The 23,725-nt window shown below is 38.1% G+C and overlaps 1 protein-coding gene across 6 annotated transcripts in view; it reads right to left on the bottom strand.

Annotated features, from left to right (window-relative positions):
• PTPN4 (protein tyrosine phosphatase non-receptor type 4) overlaps positions 1-23,725 on the bottom strand; it is a 111,969-nt gene that overhangs the window by 82,418 nt on the left and 5,826 nt on the right. Inside the window, exon 1 of one of the 6 annotated variants that reach the window (XR_004241117.1) lies at positions 7,829-8,767. The exons of 1 other annotated variant lie outside the window; for it this stretch is intronic. Coding sequence is in view for 2 of the 5 variants with exons in the window: in XM_032113778.1 (XP_031969669.1) it covers positions 7,829-7,998 (170 nt within the window). In the remaining 3 variants the exon portion in view is untranslated. Of the gene's footprint in view, positions 1-7,828; positions 8,768-23,725 lie in introns of those variants that run through there. 4 more of the 6 variants (XR_004241114.1, XR_004241115.1, XM_032113778.1 and 1 more) reach the window with 4 other exon arrangements.

Here is a 23,725-nt window from a genome sequence, read left to right as displayed (position 1 = left end):
ATCCGAAATGCCATTGCCATAAAAAATAGAAATTTTCACATGGAAAATTTCAGTTTTGCCAAAACCCACCAATTTTCTGCTGGAAACACTAAAATAATGCCTATCTGGCTACCTGTCTGGAAAATGCTTGTCAACTCCGCTTCTTCCTCCAGCAGAAAACAAACCAAGGGATGTCTTCTGGCAGTGCTGCCCAGAAAAGTGACCTCACTCCATCCGTGGCCCTGGCTTTCAGCCACCCTGCCTTGCACTCCGGCCACTTGGCCTCTCCACAGCGCTGTGGCTGTGAAAGGGAGCAGGTCGCATTTTGGTTGGCCATGGGATGAGCACTGAAGAGACCCCAAAGCACACCAGGGAACTGGAACAAGTTGCTCCTGCATGAGGCAAGATCAGTTTTGCTGGTGGCACCAGCCCAGTTGCAAAAGAACCATCCTATTTTACATCATCCCAAATGTTAAGGCCTCCTTTTATTTATTTCTTTATTTACTATATTTTACAAGTTCGCCTCAGCTTAAGTAAGTATTCTTCTGACTTGCCTCTGCCTCCTCTCAAAGACTTTCTTTATAGGAAACAATTTCCATTTTCAAGCCAGTTCAAGACTAGAAACTCAAAATTATGTGAATAAATCTGACTCATGTTCAAAGAATTAAATCATGATCATTCATATGCAATGGAATTTTTAAAAGGAAAAAAAAAATCACAGTTTTGTGGGTTTAGTTTCTTCAGCAAAGTATCTTAAAGATGTCTGTATTCCCATATTTGTATATTGTACAAACCCACTTTGTAACAACTGTATCTGTACTTCTTACAAAGTGAAACTCTGAGCCAAACCAAAAGGTTTCCAAAATTGTGGCATACTGACCTGAACAGTCACACCCTGTCAGGGTTTATGACATGCAGACTGAAGGCCTCCTGCACTCATCTTTATGCATTCAGAGTTTTGTAAATTGTTAAACTACACTCAAGTTTGGACACAAATGAGTAAGAAGATGGATTATCTTCACTCATATGTCTAAGAGTATCTAAAAATACTTTTCCTTTTGGGACTGATTTTCTTCTCTTGAAAATAAATTGACAAATTTACAGAAGCATCTGTAAAAAAAAAGCTGGAAGAAAACATGCAAGAGGAAAGACAAGATCCAAAGTCACATAAAAGTTTATAATTCTTACCAGGGTTCATCAAACCAGACTTCCAAAAAACCCTTAAAGTTCTATTTTTTTGTTTCTGAATATGACTGTTTTCTTCCTTTTAGCTTTTGTTCTTCATAAAATTAGACAGTAATACTTGAAAGTTTCCACAAAATTAACCTAACAAAAATAGCAGACACTATTAATGGTGTGAAAAGCAACATAACACTGTCAAGGCTAACTATGAATATACTGTGGGGGGGGAAGGTGGGGAAAAGAAATCCCTACATTCCTACATCCAAGAAGTAAAAGCACAAAGTTGAAGGTATACAACTGGAAAAGGCAAAAAAGCTAAAAAGACAGAGTTTTTAATGCACTACAGCTCCAGAATAAAGATACCATGTTACCCAAGTGAAACTAAAATTCACTGACAAACTGTATTTCTGTATTATACAGCTCATCTATTCAATCTCAGACCTTTAATGAGAAGTTATATTTCTTTTACTAGCATATTAGCAAATCACTTTACAGGTATAGAGTATAAATTTTCTATAAAGAAAAAGCCATCTAGTGTATTTACATTTAATAAAATACCAACTGAGAAAAATTATCTATTTTGCTTGGAGCTGGAAACTTCTACAATGAGCTTCCATTCAGAACTAGCAAGAAACTTTCAATTTGGTTGGTCTGAGATTAATTAAATGCAATTATTCTACTATTTACTGAGTTTATTTTTAGAAGGAAAACAACTTCTACCATCTCCTCTAATGCATTCACGTTCAGGAAGACACAGAGGCTTTAATACTTGTTTATCATATTGGCTCAGTTCAGTATCAAGTTTCACATCTACTGAAAAAACAGGCACCTAACCATGGTACAACCAGTTATTCAACTAAAAACAAAGCAATAAAAGAAACATCACAACTCCAGTGGAATAAAACATTGCGAAGAAGGGCAAATGAACCCACCCAATGCAGAGTTTGTGTACGCTGAAGTTAAAGAGCAAAAGGCTATTAAAAGGAGAAAGTACTACAAAATTATAAAAGGCTATTTATAGGCTTCATGTCATGCTACTATTCAATCACACTGCTATTTATGCTTTCTCTCACGTATTTACCACCTCTAAACAAGAACAAAACCTCGAATGCAGTTTAATCATCTGCATATCACAGGGCCTTCAGCTGCACTTACTTAGTTCTCTGCTGCTCCCAAGAACTTTATTTCATCTGGCCAAATCGATTTCCTGCACACACCCCCTGCCACAACACAATGTGGGAAGGAAGGGCCCATCGGCCCTCACGATGCCTTGACAGTAATCTAATTACCTCCATTCTTCCTTGTAACACAACCAGAGGTGTGGAAGGACCCTGTAAAAATATGTTCTCTGTCACTAAAGCTGCAGTATGGCTCAAATCCCCACTCTGAGCCTCTTCACTGTGCTGCAGCTGAAAGCACACAGTTACGTCTCAGGTGCGAGGATGGGGGCAAGTTCAGGTTTTGATTTTTTCCCCTACCACAACTCTAAATGCCAACTTCATTGTAACCACAGCCCAATACAGAAGCCCACACATCATCATGGCAAATGTTCTCCAACTTGTGGTACGAAAGACCGAACCAATTTTTTTTTTTCTTCTCAATAAAGCCTAATCCTAAGAAAACCATGCTGTCAGAGATGATTACATACCTAGTCACTAAACTCTGAGTAAGTTTAACACAAATGAGCTTTTCTACTATATTGCCTATAACTGACATCTGCATCTTCACAATAAAATAATCCAATCACAATAGTTGCTCTCAGAAGTCGTCTTAATCCACTGATTAATTTAGCTTTCTTTGCCAGCGAATCCTACTACTTGCATAGAAAATTATTGTTAAAAATGAACTTATGCTACTTTACTGTTCAACTGTATACAGGAGAGATTGCCATGTTCTGGCCTTTAACAATCTTTTCCCACTATATTAAAACTAAGGACATAGCATTCTTTTTCTCCTTGAAGTCAAAGGACTAAAGCTGTAGACTTGATTTAAGAGCCTTGTATGCAAACTAATTCACCTTTCAACAGAGAGCAGCTTTACAAAATCCTTGGCAAAACCCCCATTTAGATCGTCTCTTCCACTATACTGAAGCTAATAGAGATTACTGTAAGAGACCAGAAGCAATTATAGGCCCCAAGTTGTTAGAAACCAGAAGTTTGCAGGGCTGTCCCATCTTCCCTGCAGTGAGTTCTCTGCTGCCCCAGGCAAGTGCTCAGCTCCTGAGCCCCACCTCTGCTGAGCCAGGGGCTATGCAAGGCAGCAGGTCTGAATGACAGATTTGAACCAATTTCCTCGGTGCTCTCAGCTCTCCTTTCATTCTACTGAAAATGAAATCACACGTAATGTGTGATTATGTTGGATGTCTCTCTGTTTCAAACTCGTAACAAACATTGGAAGCATGTGGTAGCCTATGAAAACCTGACAGCAGAGACCTAACAAAAGGCTTAGTGAGCCTGTCTGTAGCGAAGTTGGCACACTACAAATGCCAGAAAGGAACTTCATGGTCAAAATAAAAAGGTAATGTGAATCTGCAAGAAAAAACAAACATATCATGATTTCCGAGCCACTCTGCAATGACAGCATAAGAAACAGTCACAGTGTAAAACTCACCCTGGTACCACATTTGTTATTTTTATACAACAGTATTCTGTTGTATAAAATAACAGCATAAAAAGACTCCAAGGCTACCTGAGAAGCATCTCAGTTACACAAGTCAATGTATTTTTATGATAGTAGACCTTCAGTATTTGGAAATTCATACAAGCTTTATGTAGACATGCTGATGTTAAACCCCTATGAAAGACGGCAACAACTCCTCAGTCAGAACTAAGCACAGAACCTGTGCTGCAGTCCTTAAATCTAGGACATAACTATATCCGCAGGTGTAATTATGGCTCAAGCCACACACAGCAGAGGACTTAGTCAGTAGACAGCTTTCTGCCCAGCATTTCAGTTCTCAAGGATCTCTATGATCCATACTCGCAGTGTGAATTGCTTTGTGGAGATGCAAATCTCTGACAAATGAACTCTGAAACTCCTCCAAGCCTGTAGAGCCAAAATCTCAAATCTTTTCACAGCAATTATAAACGTAAGTGTCCCTACAGAGCAAAAGATTTCAGAATGCACCCAAGTTTCCCAGCTTCTTACCCTTTTGGTAAAGGTGAGAATAAAGATTTTTGGCTGTTGTCTATAAAAGAAGTGGAAGGGAAGCTGCCAGCAAGTACAATCACCACTTCCTTAAATACCTTTCCTTTAAATCCATTATTAAACACTTTTTTTTTTGCTCAACTGCAAAGCAGTCAGCATTCTGGGACAGATTCGTTTCTCTTTTCTAAAAGGGAACAGAAGCTACTGTGGGAGAAAAAGACAAGCCACAACCTCTCAAAGTACAGAGCACAAATGACTGTATGTCCACTGTTGCCTCTGAGTAATGCCATACACAGAGGCTGTTGACAGTCAAAGGAAGGAACATCTCGAATTCAACCTGGGGTCAGCCTGGGCCAGCACCAAATTACTGGCAGTCCTTAGAAGAAATGTCACCATTAGATCAGGTGTGATTACTACTCACCACTAGTGCTACCTTGAACAAATGAGAAATCTTACCTGCAAGAATAATTCAGTAAGCAAACCTCAAAAATAATGAATGAAGCAAGTTTTGAGAAAGTTCTGGATTAGTTTTCCAAAAGCTCTAAAAGCGTTTTCTCAAGACGTTTATGTTTTATATAAAGGAAAATGCAGTTGTAAAATTTCCCAGTACGATTCTTGCTTACATTCAGAGTTCATTTAGTCACAATAAAAAGCTCTAAGGTATCAACACAGACTTGCACAGAAATGCAAACAAGTTACAATAATGAATATTTGAGTTTTAATGAATACTGTTACAGTCAAAAACCAGCCCATTAAGTTAATAATATAAAAAATACAATTTTTTTCAATATACTTTCTTGTTTTATAAAGACACATGGTCTCCCTTGGGAGAATCCTTCTATAAATATTTGACATGAAAAGCAAGATTTTTTGTCTTAGCAAGTATGTTGTGATTCCTGACAGAAATAATAGATAACAATGGACAGTGGAGATACCACACTGTTAAGCTGAACATAAAACTGTTAAGTTTATGTTATCAAACATTTCAATGGGGTCCTTTAAAAGTCATTAGGCCTCATCAGACAATTTAAAGAATATATTAATTAAGTAATCTCAAAATAGCCTGGCTCGTGCTCCTGTTGTTTTCCCTGGAAAGGCAGGTACAAACATGGGTCAGATTCACAGGCTGATGCTTACAGATTCACAGGTTGATGACGTAGCCATGCTGAAGGTACAAAGGTAATAATTCATCACTAAAACCATCAGTCCCTGTACCATTCACTTCCTGCAAATACTCCAGATCTCTTCCATGTATGTTCTTTCCATCTCAAGGCCCTAACACAGTCCCCCTTCTAACTGTTCAATTCCCTTCCTCACTCAAATCCTTCCCTACATTTTGTCCATTTCTCTAGTCACATTTCAACTTTCCTCCGGCTTACTCGATGCCCTACTCCTTTGGGGTGGGTACAGAAGATGGCAGCAAAAGAAATCACACAAATGTGCCCAAAATGCACAGAAAATCAAACAAGTTCCACCAGGAGGCAAGAAGAAAAACCGTAGCCAAGAGACAAGAACAATGCCCAAGTCTGCTCCCAAGCTTAATACAGAGATGCCAGGTACATCCATAGTCAGAGTCACAGGTGTAAGTGTCTCATGTATTCTGCTGAGATGCTTTCCATATGGTTATGAATGGAAGAGATGGATGGCAACATAATCACCTATGCAGCATTACCAAAAATCATTAAAAGGCTTTTAAATTTTACACATTTTAACATGCGGTACAGAAAGATTTCCACACCATTACAAAAACCTGTAAAGAACCTGCAAAGTCAAGTTACTTCACCCTGTCTCCTGCATGCATACATTTTGACTTAAATCTGTGTTTTAGAACTTCTCCCTACTTCATTTTTCTATTATCTTCACCAACAAAATTAATTCAATGCCTGTAATGCTTAGGGACAACCTCCTTCAAAAAAAAAAAAGACTTTCAGAACAGAAGACCCAGAAGGAAAACTGATTAAGTACAAGTTTATTCTCAACATGCACAAACATGTTGACAGTGATATGAGTAAGTCCAGTAGTTAAGTTTTCTGATACTTAAAAAGAGAAGAAAGCTTTGTATCTATCAAGCCGGACATGGATATCTAATGGTTGGACTTGATCTTTAGAGGTCTTTCCCAACCTCAACAATTCTACAATTCCAAGTGTGAAGAGACACTCAGATGATAAAAGATTAGACTCATCTTTTCTTTACAGTGAAAATATTGTAAAAAGTGCACTGAGAAGCAACAGTGTACCAATATACAAATGAAGATGGCATTAAAAGGCAACAAGCTCTCAGAGTCAGCACATTTGCACTGCTCCTCTTGGGCACTGTGTTTAAAAACTCTGTTCATTCATATACCCCTGCAGTCAGGCCCAAAGGCTTTCTTACACCTGCTTCTTTAGGCCTTCTTTTGTAATTAAACTCAGCTTTCCCAAACTCTTTACATCTAGAGCATCCCAGAATTAAAAGGCTACAAAAGAGAGACATATGGCAGGATATGGAATGTGCACATTAACAAAGAAAACCAAGCAACTGGCTTCTGCTATTTTCCAGTGTCTATTCACCCACACTTTTCCCTGCCGGCAGCTCTGCAGCACAGCCCAGTTCCCCTAGAAGCAGCTGCAGGAGCCACAGGTGGAAGCAACAGGAGTGCTGGTCTGCAAGGAGAGTCTCTCTGAACAGTGGCACTATGCTTAGCTGAGGACACAAAGCTCTTCCCCATGCTCCCATAAATGCTCAGAAGAGATATTAAAATGAAGACACTAGTATCACTCAAGCAATAGCCACCACACACACCGATGAGACACAGTCACCTTCTCTCTAAAGAGCATGACAGACCCATGAGAGTGTCACAGATCAGACTCAGTTCTTCTGGGGAACCAAGTCTTTCAATACAAGAAGTACTTTAAATCAGGACTTTAGAAAATTCAGTATTTTCAAAACTGCATTGGTAAACTCAGGTAGCAAAAAGCTTCCTCTTTACAAAGATTTACAGACCAGCCCAGAATAGCAAGGCTCACCAAGGGCAGAGGGTCAAACCAAAACCACTGGCTTCTTAGCTCAGTTTTCCCAGTTATGTCCTCTCTGAAACAATCAGGGGATCAGTGACAGAGATGAACAACCTTGCCATATTATGAAGAGGCAAAAAACTTCAACCCACAAAAAAGAAAGGATTCTTTTCCATTACAGGTTAAACCTGGGAACAAATGTAGCAACTACATTCTTTAACAGAATAAAAAAGGAGATCTGAAACCACTACATATGCATTATGATTACGCAGAGCACTCTGTCCGACAAAATCCAGATTGAATTGATCCTTCTGAACTCCAGCCACTACACCTGCAGCACTAGCAATACTGACTTCAGAACACGTACACTTCAGCAAGTGTCTGTAGCCATGATAGACACATATGGAGTAGCCACCTAGGTACAACCATGCAGTTGTTGAAATGGGGTAACAACAAGAGAATTCAACAGTCTCAGAACTGTCAGCACACTAACACCAATGATACCACACCATGAAATTGCTAATACCTTATGTGGAAAGATGTGACAACATACAGTTTGTTCCCTAGATCACAGGAAGGAGATCCTGGTGACCCGTGACTGGAAATGTTTCGGTAGCTCCAGGAAGTTCCAAAGAGAGTAAAAACAGATGAATGAGTCCTTTTACAGTCCAGTAAAGGTTTGCCAAGTTTCAGCATTGTCCACTGCTGGAAGAGGTCCTCTCCTCAGAAGTCAGTGTTAGTGGGTCCAATACTGGAGTCTGTGAAACCAGAGAACAAAGGTGAGGCAGCTCCAGATGGATCACACAATTACTGAACTGAGGCTGCCAGGAATATGCACTGCCCATGGAACAGTGGGCGGCCAGTTCCATGCACCATGACACTCCTTCAGCATTAGTCCATAGCAGGGTATCTCAAGCTGAAGAGTTTCTGAAGAGTTCTTCAGTTCTGACTATTCAGAGGAGAGATATGTATCAAGGCTTGTCCTTTCCAGATGCAGAAGCTGACGTCAGGATGCTCTGGCAATTTCTTAAGAATGATGAGCATGATGTTATGTACATCAGAGAGAGACGCAATGGTAAAGAGCTTAATAACACCACTACATTAACCTTATGAAAAGTAGCCCCCACTCTCCCAGAACCAGCACAGCATGCTTATTTACCAGGTCACTGAAAAATCTGAGGGAGCTTCTCAGCAGCTAAGACTATGAAGAATCTACAGTGTCCATCTGAGAATTTGCTGCTCTCAAATTCTTAAAGCTAGAGCCCAGAGAGCAGAAATCCCTGTTATTTAACACAAAATCAGCAAGAAGCTTGTGTCTGCTACTGACAGGCAGGCAGACTGCTAGGAGCTATTCTGATTCTTCATGAAGGATGTAACATAAGCATTATTAAATAACAGACGTGTCCATCTGTCCTCTGGAAGTATATAAAGAGAAACACAAATTAGAATTTCTTCACAGTCTTAGATCATCCGCCTTTCTGTAAGAAAATCTGCTGAAAAAAACAGAGAGAAATGAAAAGGTGCCAACTAGACTGAACAAGTGCTGACAGAGCTCATGAAAGTGCAGAAAAATCTCATCTAGCTCTCAAGAAATCCAAAATAAGTAACTCAAGAGCACATACACCCAAACCTACAGCTTATGCATACTTTGTGGTAGGCTCTGTTTTTTAACAGATATATAGGCATGTATACATATATACATGTACGTCTCTGTGACATGGTGGTCACTAAGGCAAAATAACTCAAAAAATCTAGGACTGACCACTAATATTTCTGCCACTATATATTCTATTAAGCCACTTCGTAAGATTACTGTAATACGCCGCTGAAACATGATATGGGAAGATGTTGGTAGCTGGAGTAGGAGCAGCCATGCCACCATTACATAGCAAGTTTTAATACCACTACAAATCTGGTTCTTACATTTCATCTTGCAGTTCCATGGACTGATGAATTTTTAGTCTCAACCACAAGGGATGAGAAAAGTGTTAAAATTGTAGGTGTTTGAACATTTATCTAAAATTCACTTTTGTAGTTAGCTTGTTTTCCTGTTTTGTTGGCTTCACTAAGAAGTTTCCTTCAATTTTCTACTGAATATGATTGAGAGTTTAAGAGAATAAAAAATTGCTTTCCAGAGTAACTACATCAGAGTTAAAGATGATCAGAGAGCTATTACTTAAATGCCTGTTTTCAGAACACTTACAGATAAAAACACAACATCTATGGAAAGTATTTGAAATCTAGGTAAGGCAACAGGAGACACACAGAAAACTGAAAATTTGTCAGCAACATTTAGCTGAAGAGAACACAACCATTGTCTCCACTGGCAGCAATTCAAGAAAAGTATTACCTGAGAAAACTGAGAGCAACTCCTGAATGAAGATCATGCTTTCCTTTCAGTCGGGAAAAAAGAAGAGTGTTCAAGGGCTTATGGAAAAGAGCAGGCAGCAGGATCCATGTTACCAGCAGGCACCAGCAACACAGAACTGACACAGGCTAAAAAGACATTATACAACTACTGAGAACAGGAGGAAGGTGATGGAAAGATCTCCCAGAGGAGTGCTGCCAGCCTGATGACACAGGCATCAGATCCCCAAGCGTACACATAATAAGGCTGTAGGATATTTTGGGAGAAGATCTAGAGAGGAACCCACAAAATGTCATATTTATTTACACTTTATATGCCACAGACAGTTTGCTTTCCATTTCCAGTTTGGAGTTATACTTCAAGACACTGGAATTTGGTGGTTCACTTTCATCAGGACAGTGCATGAATTCTTGGTGTTAAACTTTGGAAAATGACCCATTTACTGAAAAAAACCCAATACTGAATGATCATGTGTAACCTGAGTGAGCTCACGTTTGTTTCAGTGCATTAAGCTCAGATTCCTGTTTTACTTCATAGCTCAATCTTTTAAAGAACCAAACATTGATTCTTTTGTCCTAGAAACAAACGGAAATTTGGAAAGTCAGTAACTGGGACTATGATATGCAGAAAGAAGTCATGGACAAGACAATGAACTACAGCTCATATGACCGACCAGAGGGTAACTAATATCATTCCTTTCTGAAAGGATGTACACACCAAGCTGCAGAAACTGTCTCCATGGTGTGCATCATACTGTTAAACAACGCCACTTTTTCTCTTACTTTTTCCCGAGTAAGTACAGGAATAGAGGGAACAATAATATACATGAACTTTTAAGAACAACAAAAAGATATTCTTACATTAGGTGAGACATTTTGAGACTTCAACACATGCAGACACACCATTACACACAGGCTTGGATCAAGTCTATTTACATGGGAGAACGCAGAATTGGATTTAGAAGTGAATTCATATTTTTTGTGGGCTTTAACCTAAGACCAGTTTTGAAAATTACCGTATTTGCAGATAACTTCAGATGTATACGTTCCCATTTCAGTGTCAGTTTAATATCTGTAGAGTAAAACTAACATCCCCCAACAAACACAGAAACAAGAAAAAACTGCCAAACACTTTTATGATGCTTGTTAATAACTTGACTGCAAACTAATGAAATGCATCTCTGTAGACTTAGGAAAAGGAAGGGATTATTTAGTGCATTTGTTTACCAAGAGCATCTCGTGATTGATTTCAGGGACATGAAATATCATGTTGTCAAGATATCCAGTCACTGCTGGAAAGACACTATGAAAGCAGATTAAGTTGCATTACATTTTTTTGGTTACCAATGATTCTACCAAAATGGCTTAAAGTTTTTCAAATTTCACAATAAGCAGGTTCCATACCGTACTGATTTGGACAACTACTGATTTAAGTATTTTTTTTAAAACTTATACATATCCAACCCCAACAGCTTACCAGTCTAAAACTCACTGTAATTACTTTATGGGTGACAGTACAGGTTTAGCTAAGGATGCCCACACAAATGATTCCAATAGGTTTTCAACATATCCTGAGGACAACAGGCTCCACCTCCTGCACACACTGAGGCTTTCTATTGATGTTGTTATTGATCACTTATTATAAGAAAGAGATTAACAAGGAGCTTCTGAAAATATGTTAAGCAGCAAGGGGGAGAGGGAAAGAGGTTAAGGAAAAAAGCAGCAGAGATCAGGATTTCCAGAAGTAGGATGCGACAACGTCACAGACAACTACACTTTACTCTGACAAACTCTTTTTATTTTGACATAACCTGGCACTGTTAGCTAACACAGCATCCCTGACCCACTCCTGAGTCTGGCCTCTCGTTTTCAGCCTTGCATCATCCTCTCCCTACTGCTGACATAGCCATTTGTACAGCCATATGGTAAACCAGAGTGGGGAAATAAGCAACACAATTTTGGCAAAATTATTCCTCAGTCAGACCAATTCCCCAATATGACTCACTGTGCAGCGGCAAAAGCACTACAGCAGCACAAGGAGGGCAGCAGGTGGCCATGAGGAGAGGAAGGCTTCCTTCATGGTCAAAACAAGGAAAAGAGTAAAGGTATTAGCATCCAGCCAAGGGAGTATCATTCGTTCATTCATTTTGTTAAAAGCCATCTCCAGAAACGAACAAAAAGGTGAAAAATGGTGAAAAGATGAGGAAAATGTGAAGATAAATTCAAAACTGAAGCTTTCAACTGTATATTTACTGAATTTGGGGCAGAACACAACCAGATAAAATAGGGTAATAACTAGAATCATTGATAGGATAATAATTTTTTTAATGATGAAGCTAAAGCAAACATTTCAAGTGATGAAAAAATCTAAGGAAGTGTGCAAATTAAAAAGGGATTAAGAATGATAATAAATGGAATGGAAGGAGATGAAGGTGTAAAAACAGAGGGGCAATCACAAAAAGAGACAACAGCACATTCTTCCTTGAAGCACTGGAGACCAGAAATTTCATGTATTTCCCACCACTTCCATGCTACTTGTGGACTATCACAATGAAAGTATGACTTTATTAAAAAACCAAAGCATACATCAAACCTGTTAACTTCCATATGTCAGTGCTGAAATAATGTCATTCTGTGTTTATCCAAATCATCATATATATATATATATACACACCTGAAACTGTTGCATCATTTCCCTACTTATCTGCTAAAGACCTCCCTTAAAATTTCCTGCATTATTTAGGTCCCTTTCACCACAGAACACGCAAGGACTTGCATACAATACAGCAAACAATGACAATGAAGAATCATTGGGAAGAAACAAGTGGCGTGTGATTTGTTTTGTGGTGTCTGAATCGTTAATTTGTATTTTGTTTCAGGAGATGCCAGGGGAGAGGTTAAGACTACAGTGTCAATGCAGACAATTCTGAAAAGGTCAAGTTCCCCAAAACATCATGAAAATTCAGTGATAAAATGCAGCCAAAGACATAACGTGACAGAGGTGATGGAGATTGACAGAAAACTACTCTAAAAGGCTCCCTGTACTGTTTCATCTGAAGGCGGTGCAATGTCTGGCGTATCAAACAAAATGGAATGGTAGTTACCAATGCAGACATCAGAGACGTTTTATGGAAGCTGTGCTTAACTACAGAAAGAAACTGAACAGAATACACACTGAAGTGCTAAATCTGACCTAAACCCCTCTTTCTGTTTGTGCATTAAGAGGTCTTCAAAAGTACAATGTGGCTTAATAGAATCCATAATGAGCAGCAAGACTCATCCTACTGTGTCTGTACTGGTAGAAGACTTCCACAGAACCTGGTATTTGCTGCACTTTCTATCTTCAAATTTATATACTCAGTAGGCGTACAAAAAAATTTCTCCTTTTATCCAGTGATCTCAGAGTTTGACTGGGAAACTATTTCTCATTTATAAAGGAGTAGAACAAGATGCAGAAAACCAAGTAATTTGCCTGTCATTACACAGTGAGTCAGTGGCAGCAGCCCACACTGGTCATACATCTCTTGCTGTTCTTATCAGGTACTGGCATTAGAATAAGGTCTTTTATAATAGTTACATCCATATGTATCAACAACATGATCCTCACAATTTCAAATTTATGTTCGCTCTTTCTTTTGCTCAGAAAATGAACACTAAGCTTATACAATGCACTCTAAAAGATAACACATTAGTGCCTTCCTCTTTCAGCCCAGTATTTCTTTGACTGAAAGATACCAGAAATGCTTTTGGGTTTCAGTTTACCAGGAGCATTTAAAAATAGTTAAATATTCTACACGATAAAAGTTACAGCTATCAGTACCTACATGTTAAAACCAAACAAACCTAGGAATGGATTTATGTGGCTACATCAAGGAAGGTTCACTGCACACAGGATACGAGTCTTACACGTCTCCATGTTATTCATCACTGTCAGGATTACTGAGTTCCGGATCTTTTATCTGATCCAAGTGAGCACTCCCGTTCTTATCTGCAGCACGTGCTGTGCCAGCCTTTTTGATGCAAAATTTTTCTCCCTGTGGTATGAAAAGTGACTAGTGCATGAGGGGTGGGGGGGAGAATGATGATGACAGTACAAATGAACAAGGAACAGTAACACATAAACAAAAGATAAATTGTTAGAAAAAAGGTTAATTTATGCAACTCAAAGAAAAAAATTCTTCTAGTTAACAAGCAATCCTTGAATCCCACAGAACTTGGCATAAATTCTATTATCCCTTAAGCATATCATCTTTGGCACACAATCACAGGAAAGATTGGATTTTATCTTGATCAATGACTTTGGCAGACCTTTCCAAAAAGAAAGACTGTTGTAATTGGTGCTAATACATTTTCCTCCAACCAGCCTCTGCCTCTGCAGCAGAACTTTCACTTAAGTTTCTTACTGTGTGCTCAGTTTTACTATTTGCCAAAATATTGATGGAGTCTAGACTTTTAATTCACAATTATTTTTCTTATCCTGCAGATGTCCGTGTCCAAATAGATAAACTTATATTGAAAATAATCATTGCCACTTTTGCCAATGAAAGACAAAGAATGATATTCTGATGTGTGGAAATACAGTGGTTGTGCTATGGAGAGTTTCATGCCAGTGCATTCAACAGAACTGGCTTAAAGCTTTCAGCTCAGGCAGCAGGGGGTGGGTAGTCAAGGCCAAGCTGATTATGTAGCTGCTTGATATATCTCCTCCCAGCTGATATGTCATGTAACTGTACAGGGATGGAGTCCAAAGACCTGTAACTGATGCCCAGTTGTGGGTAAATCAGAAAAGCAGCAGCAGCTGAAGGAGTAAGAAAGCAGGATCTGCTCCTTCCAAACATCTGTCATTATTGGATCTTTCTAAGAGTTATTTGAATGTAGCATCCTGGATCTTGACCCACTGTATGATTGCTTCTGCTGCACCATGCCAATCTAAATCCTATCAACCCACACCACCAATGAGCACACACCCCCATCACACCCTGGTGACAGAAGATCATTACGTGTGGCACCGGACTTGGAAAGGCAAAGGCAGTTGGAGGAAACAACCTCCCCCTAGGAATGCCGCAGGCTCTCCACAGGTGTGGCGAGCAGCCCCACCTATATACATGCTCTTAAGCTTCTGATGTATGCATACAACTCTTAAGCTGCCAGTGAAGGTATACATTTCCCTAAAAAGGCAAAGTATGGATAACATTTAGAATAATTATATCTTTAAAATGCACTTTGGAATCCGCATCGCCATAGATAACCTTGCTTCACGGAGTTTGCAGCGCTCAAGGGATGTGTTACTGCTATAGTCAATAGCAGTCAATACAGCAGTGAGAAGAGCTGAGGGGACACGGGCTTAACTGTGCATGGCTAAGCTAACATCTTCTGGAAAATGACTACCAGGCATCCGTGTAGGTCTTGGAACAGTAATTGCTACAGAAGAAAAATATTTATACACAGTAGCCAATGTTTAATTGGGCCTAGGGAAAGGAGAAGAAAGATCCCTATACATTTTCAGCCATACCTGTCTATTAGACAGCCTAGTTAGCTTTAGGTTACAAACTGAAAGATGACTTTCCAGAGAGCAAATAAGACTCTTCAAAAACAATTTAACTGATATAGAAACCAATGTTTTCTTTCTAAAACAGAGACTGACCCAGAAATAATATTTTAAATTTACTTCTCATTAAAAAAGTTGTAAGTAGTTAGGAGTCCAAGTTATATACAATTTTTTAACTATCCCATGATATGTATTCACTTCTTACCTGTTCAAATATTATGTTCCATACATATTGATACTTTTCACTTCCCTGTATTTTGATAAATATATATATAGCATAATAGACTGATAATCTTATTGAAATATGCTGTAAATCTGAACAAGGACACAAATGTTAAGAGTGAGCTGTAATTAGTGGTGTTGCCACATTAGTCCATTTGACATTCAGATTCAGATGTTCCTGTTGATCGGCCTTTTGTCTGTCCTAATAGGGCACCAGTAGCAGCATTCGTTTCCAGAGAAACCAACCTCAGCTGGTTTCAGCACAAACCTCTTCAAGTAAGAGGCCATTATTTCAGTTTGTTGTCATAAGGTCAGTAAATCAAGATACCAGTATTTCAAGATATAATACAGATCACTGTTAAAATGGAGATTCTAACACTGACACTAAAACTGTGAATGTGTCTTATTTATGCAATCCGTTTTTAAAATTAAGACCTTTCAAAGCTCTCATAGAATGCTTTTTCTTTCCAGGTGTATTCTCATACAAAAAGCAAAGTCTGGAAAGAACTGCACAAGAGAACCTGTCTTAGAAGATTGAAGTATTTCTTAGAAAATAGCTTTATAAATACGTTTTTTAAAATATAATCCATGTTCTATACACACAAATGAATTTGACTCTTACCATGACAAGTTTACCAGACAAAAAATTTTAAAATTCTGCACTGAAGCTTTTTTCCCCAACAAATTCACAATCACCCCTAGTTTGTGCTGTGGGTGAGACTTCCAGAGCTGCTATCCTCAATTCTCTTCTGTTATCCAAGCCAGCAATAAAGATCATTAGCCAGTGCAAGAGTGGGTGCAGAAACTCTTCTAATACACTTTGCTCTAATGGTGACCCACAGATAAGTATTAGGTGGGTTATCTTTGCTTGTGCTTTGCATTGGGAGCTATTACTTACATCACTATCACCATTCCCAAATTCCTTTCCTACTCGCCAATTCATGATTCAAATTCAAGGAGAAGTTCTTACGCCTGAAATACTTGATTTTGTATTATTAAATAGTATTAATTTTTTGAGTACTCAAATCTTGAGTTTATCTTATTTGCCTTATGGGGTAATCCAGTTCTCTGATATACTAAAATTTTTTCTGAACTCTGTATTATCTACAGCTTTCAATAAGAAGAGACATAAATGAGATAGGATTAATTTCAAGACTCATTTTTGAAGAGCATGACTAATAATGCTTTTAGAATATAACAGTCTGCAGGGCTCTCTCTGGTCAGCTTCTGATCCAATTTATGCTTTCTCTGCTGATCCCAGTGGTTTTCACAACCCCTCATGGACACTGTATCCAGTCACTTATGGAAATGTACATTCGAGCTACTTCATTCCCAGTAACACATGCTTAAATCTAGCAAAAAGTGTCATCAGTGTGTTCAGAATATAAGAACAACACTTATTCTTAAAAATTAAGTTAGAAAACTGTTTTCTGAAAACATAAATTTCCTTTATAAGTTAGGACAATTTCTATATCTAACAAGCAGGCATAATTCACTGCAAAAATACAGAAATTGCATACAAGGTGGTTATACACCGATTCTGCTGAAAAGGATCTTAGAAGGTAAGTGGGAAGGAAAGAGAGTATTTTTAGTAGGTCATAAGATACAAACATAAACCAACTATGTCACGCTGTTGTAGAGAGGGAATTCCTCATATGAGGATACTGAGTCAGGCGCACAGCCCACGGGACAGATGAAGGTCCTCTCTCATGATTCTCAGTATTGCAAAACCTCAAACAGATTCAGTTTTAAGCTTCCTAAACCAGATGCAGGTTAAATAAGAACAGTCAAGAGCCTGTTCCAATACCAAGCAGTACCAAAATGAAACACGTGAAAAAACAGAATAATAAACGAGAAAGAATTCAGATTACTTCATCCAGTACTGCAGAAATCGAATGTATTACAGCTTTTTTCAAGCACTTGGAAACACAATTTTTATCCATATATAGCTGATAGAATGTTTATTAAGACACTCAATGTTACACCTATTAGATAGTAGCTTTAGTTTTTTTATCATGGTATGGAGGAGTCCAACACACTCACAGACCCTGCCCTGGCAGAAGAAAGCACTTCTGGAAAAGGAATGACAAGTACAAAACACAGTAAAGTCGTCAGGGAAGGATTTGGTTCAAACTTAGGACTATATTTTTTGGTCCCTGAGATAAATTTTTAACAACCTGTTCTACAAGCAGGGTATATACTTGTATATACTTTGAAACCATGGTCAATAAAAGGGATTACCTGACAATATGGAGCTATGAAACACAGTGTGCTGTACCAAGCAATAACTTATTTCTTGCTTATTTCTATAATTATATTTAATTTTATCCACGTTTCAGGTTTTCTGGCACCTACTTGCATGAGCTGGATAGATTGCTTCTTGCCCAGTCTTCCCCATCTCCTACCCCTTCTGGTATTTTCTGGGGGGCTCTTCCTGTTCTATTTCCCCCTCTTGCATTCAAAACAAATTACAAACATTTGATGCAAAATGTATCAAAATGTTTCTGACATATTTGAGGTTGCCTGTGTAAGAGCAGCAGTGCAAAAGAGGATTAGTAATATCCACAATGGTTTCAAATAAAACATAAAGTATTGGGTTTGTCTTGCTTACTGTCATAAACTGTATTTCATAAAGAAGCAGAAAACAGATAAACCTAAAAACACAGAAGGATGCTTGCTTTTAGACAAATCTAAAATGATTTTTTGCCCTTTAGCATAACCAAGTTTCCCTAACTAAACCATTTTTAGATGCCCATTATAATTTCTTCCATCTTATAAATTTGTTACATTCAAAGCACCTACAAGAACAGAGGAAGGGCAAGAATGCGTTTTAGGGAAAAAAAAGCCATGTTTAATAAACTTCAAACATTAGGTTTACAAATTGTGCCAGCAACGTTCCATTATCTTGTTTCGATAAACGCTGAACAATCTGGGAAATTAAAAGAAGCTTCACATTGCAGTGACAAAATTAAGATAGGTTTCGGTGCACCTATCAGTCAGTTGAAATGCAGAACATTAACATACTAACTTTGTGGATCCTTGAATGACATAAGTGTCAAGATGAAAGCAGCTGACTCAAATGCAATCTGAATTAGACAGAAGTGGAAAAGGAAATGGAGAAGAACTTTGAGGAACCAACAGAAGATCCAACTTCACTTTCTATACTATTTTTTTTAAGATAACACCGTAACAGCACTCAAATCCTAAACGCATGTAATTCCAAATGACAACACTGAACACTAATGGCCCTGCAGTTATGACATTGTCTGTGTTACCAATCTTGCTCCTCACCATACTCTACCTTGCCTCTCTTTCCCCTCATCACCACCAAAACACTTCTCAAGGTACAGGGTAAATTTCATCTGAGTCTTTCCACTCCAAGTGTTAGGACAGGGAAGGACTAGAGACAGGCCATACTTCCTATGTCTCCACCGAGCTGAAATGTTTCTCAAGTGCCAAAACATGCACCTACTCATGCATCAAGGTCAGTGAGGAGGGGACTGTGGGTCTGCATCTCAAGGTGACTGGACTGGTGGCAGCAAGTCTCAGCATCAGTTGGTTCTCAAGATGAAATTCCACAAAGAAGCTCTCAACACCTCCTTCTCCTCACACAGAACCAGACTGTCTGGTGAGCATGAATTAGGAGATTGGGAGGGTGGGGAAAGGCTACTGTCATCTAAAAGGCCCTGCTGGTAGCTTAACTTGGTTTTCTGAATGATCAGCAACAGAGAAAAATAAAACTAGAATACAGAAAAACATATTAATCTGAGTACCCTGCTGACAACCAGAATAAAACTCTTCCCTTCCAGATGTGCTGCCCACCCCAGGTGGTAACACTGTACCCTTACCTGACGGAAACTGCATGCATGAGTTGCCCAAAAGCAACAACACTCAAAGCGTTCATTTATAAGGCAGTAAAGCACTACTGAACACAGAGTGCTGTATTTCACATCACATCATCTTTGAGCTACTTCAAAAGAAAAACACCATCAATTTTCTAATGCTTCTGGTGTGCCCAAACCACCTCCTTGGAGATAATCTCACTTTCTAGAACCCACCTAAGAACTTCAGAATCAAAAGGACTGTTCCAGACAACATGGCCTGAGGTGTAATGTGAACATAAAAGCCTGGAAGTACTTCCAGTGTAAGCCTGCACTACCACAGGTTGGTCACTTCTGTGGTGGTTAGCATCAGAAAATTGAGCATTTTGGAGGGGAGGATATGCTTTACACTGTATCAGTTGAACAGATAAAAATTAACCAAACAACTCCATTCTTTGAAGACTTTTTTTTATATTTTCACCACAATATAAGAACAGGAGACTATGCTTAACATTTGGTTGACCTCTAAGGAAAAATCCACTAGTGAATATTTCACTGACAACCTTTGCACAGAGCTCAACATGCAAATTAACAGGAATAGAGCTTGAAAGAAAAGATTAAAATTACACTGTTTTGGAATGGTGAATGTAAATACATCATTTTCAAATGAAACTGTCAAACATCTTGTTGTGGTGGTAAAAACCAAATCACTATGCAAAATGATAATACAAGAAAAGTCAATTGTATGTTTCTAATAATAAATGCTCTTATGGCTTTTGAAGTCACAAAAAAACTCTTGGCTGAATTGAAGCATTGATTTCTGTAGTTATTTATGTGCAGTTCCTATTAGAATTCTATTGAATTCCTTGAATGGTGAATGGAAGTGCTTTTGAAAACACACACAAAAACTGTTAAACAAGGGACAAAATAAATGGAGAGTGTCGCATTGCCAAAAAAAGTTTCAAAAAGTCAACAGAACATTTCAACATTTTTTGAAGTGCAAGCATGTATGACATGGTTTGACAGAAAATAAGTCTAATACAAAAACAATACACAAAATATATTTCCCCATCACTCTTGAAGAGGAGCACTTTGCTTCTCAAACATTATTTCTAAATAACTTGCAATACTCTTAAAATACAATCTATAGTAAAACATAGTTCAATTGTTAGAGAATTTTAAAATGCTATCACTCCATCTTTTTGTCCACTATACACCCAATATGATGATATTTTATTTACTATGTATACAGATATATCTGAAGTGTACAATGTATGTTAATTATGCTAGGAAAATAAGGATATTTATACATTGCCAAAAGAAAAGGTTTCACTGTGGGTTTTTCTGAGTACTAACAAGAGACATTTAAGTCTGGAAAGCAGATTTTTAGAATGTAGATTTCTGTTTACAGCAGAAAAATAATAACATTAATAAGTTTATCTTCAGAACTTCTGTATCAGCCTATTTTTAAGTGAAACCACGTTTGTTTTCTCATGGGAAGTAATGAACACTTCTGAAGAAATCTTACCATAGAGTGCTCTTCAGCAACTTAAGTAGTATCTTATTTTGAAGCAATTTAAAATTATTATTATAGCACTACTCAATACATCTAAAGATTCTTTTTTTTTTCTATTTTTCCTAATTACTCATCGCAACTCATTCTGCTGAACGATGGCAACTCCTTTGAATCTGCAGTTACACATCTTTGTCCCTAACACAATGACATGATTGCTATCATGTGCTGCTCTCTGATGAGGAGATCTCTGGTCATGTAACACATCCCACTGTAGTACACAACTGCTGCAGCACACACAGTTATCATGGCACACCACAACACAAAATATATTCAAATTAATGTGAAAGACTTCAGTGGGAAATGCCTTTTGCAGATACCACAGTAGCTACAATCATTTCCCACAACAGTTGGAATGAACCTGTCTGGCAGACATACGAAAAAAAATACTGTAAAGAGGTGAATTGGAAAATGCTTACATCAATGTAACTTAGAAATAGAAAACAGGGATTTGACAAAGTAGCTTTACTGGCAACATAAGTTCTATTCAAAGGCGGCTGAACATGAGCTGAAGTTTCAGATGTTAATCAGGTTTCTCTTTCAAGCTACTCTCTCACATACATTTCATTAGTATAATTTCTACAAAGCACTTTTATTTGTTTTCTCAGGACGGTGTATGTGCTTCCAATGCCAAAGAAGTTATTATCTGTATCACCCTTATGCAGAGAAGAATGCTTTTTATGAAAATCCTGCAGAAAGCATCTAGCATTAATGAGCTCACATATAGCTTTCCTGTAAAAGGAGGGAGAACATATGTAACTGGGGAGGGGACAGCACCAGGATCATTAAAAGGAGGCAATGCTTCTGCTAGTAACTACAACAGAGTCTTTTAATTGCTTACTTCAGTTTTATTAAATAGCTTACAGCTATCTAGAGAATTTCCAATCTTTCATTTAATTAATCTCACGAATGAAGGTCTCCTGCAGGAATTTCCTCTTGGACGACTTTTTGTCAGACGTTCATTTTCAATCTATTTTCTAGTCCTCTACTGAGGAATTCTAAGTGTAACTGTATATATACATCCTTAGTGGTTACTCACACCTCATTTTCTTACTGTATGTCTCTCCATCTTTCAAGTGGCAAGTTTTTGAAAGTAGCGATATTTTAATTAATATCTTTATTATGTCTGTTATTCAATTCCATAAAATTTACTTAACTATTGCAAAGCTTGAAAATAATCCAGAGTTTCTGCAAGCACGGGGATTGTGGAAAGTCAAAACCAGCTTTACCAAAAGAACCCAGGCAGCATCTACCAAACTGCATCCCTCCCCAGGGGCACACACAGGCACTTTCCCAAGCAGATCTAGGAACTGTAGAACAAAATAGTCAAATCTATACTGTGAGATAAGGGGAGAGACAGTATCATCAATACCTTAAGTCTCTTAAGTAATAGCAAACCTATTAAGTGAAGATGCCCAAAAATTGTAACCACATCACACCACCCAGAACAGCAAAGCAAAGTCAGGTTTTCCCAACAATAAATTCCAAAATTATTTCTGTAGCCTAAATTTGAATATCTGAAGTTTTAAAAATTCAAGCCACTTCCAGCCTGAGTAGTTTACAAATTTAACTTACATGATACATGTTAATATATCATACAATGAAAGGAGAAGCAAAATATTAATCAGTGAAGGGTTAAGAAAGGTAAGAAACTTTTGTCACCATTAGTGGTCGATCCCTCCTCCCCTAGTTGCATGTACAGCTTGAGAAGAGATGACAGGACCACAACTGTAACAGACCTTAGTACTGAAGGATCTACATCAGCAGTCTAATTTAAGCTCACAGGAAACAAGTAAGCCAAAAAAATATTCAAATCATTTCGAGGTAAGACCCCATAATAAAACCATCTGTTCTGCTTGTTCCATTGTAATACCTCTTCTGCATTGCAGTTTCTCCCTCCTGTGGTTGTGTGTACCACAGTAATTTCAGCACAGTAACTTCCCAACAGATCATGAGATTTGCTGACATAAAAAAAAAAAATTACCTTTCCCTTTTCACTATGTTTACCAAAACCCTACGTATTTTAAAACTATTGCAAGGCAGCTTTCTTTTTCCTCTTTCCCCTCTTCTCTATCCCGATTTAGACAAAAATTATACACCCCTTCAGTTTTAGAGGCAGACACATTCCAGTCTTTCAAAACCTTTTTTTCCACATTACATCCTTCCAAATATTAAAGAGCTCTGCTCCACAGAAAGCAGGCGCACTTGGATGAGCTAACAGGACACCCTATCTTCTTACAGAGTCAACACACAAGCCTAAAACATAGTAAATGGGGAATTACTTGTAGATTAGGATTCCCAAGACTCATCCACAGCCTCATTTGCACTCAAGTACTAAAAACAGACTGTGGCATCAATCCTAACTGAATCCTACCTCCCAAAAAAAAAGGCAAGAGTCTCTTCCAAGGGAAGTCTTAATAGCAGCTCACAGTTTGGAGGTTACAGGCCACAGATTTAAAACTCAAATACCAAGTTCCATAAAATTTTATTTTTAAGTCAAACTCATTGATACACATCCCTTCTCCAAAAGTAGAGCTCTTCTAAATAAGGGCACTCTATAAACTCAGGAAAACATTTTAAGAGCAGTACTGAGGCTATATGCAGTTTAGAGACAATACAAAACTGGCATATGCAGCGCACATACACAATTCGTATGGGAAAAAACAACTTACAATGCAACACATCACTGGACATCAGCATCGGTCATCTTTAACCCTATTTACACATCAAAAGATAAAAATATGTCTCACTTTTTCAGATGACATTAAAGGCTTGTTGCATGTATCAAGACAGACAAATGCAAAGTGACATATGCTAATTTTAACTCTCTCCAAAGCCAATTTTTCATGGGAAGACTGCAGGTTTTTTCCTCAAAAACATCTCTGAATTCAC

This window comes from Corvus moneduloides, chromosome 7, assembly GCF_009650955.1.
Source record: "Corvus moneduloides isolate bCorMon1 chromosome 7, bCorMon1.pri, whole genome shotgun sequence".
Lineage (NCBI taxonomy): Eukaryota > Metazoa > Chordata > Aves > Passeriformes > Corvidae > Corvus > Corvus moneduloides.
This window is presented reverse-complemented; position numbering and strand designations above follow the sequence as displayed.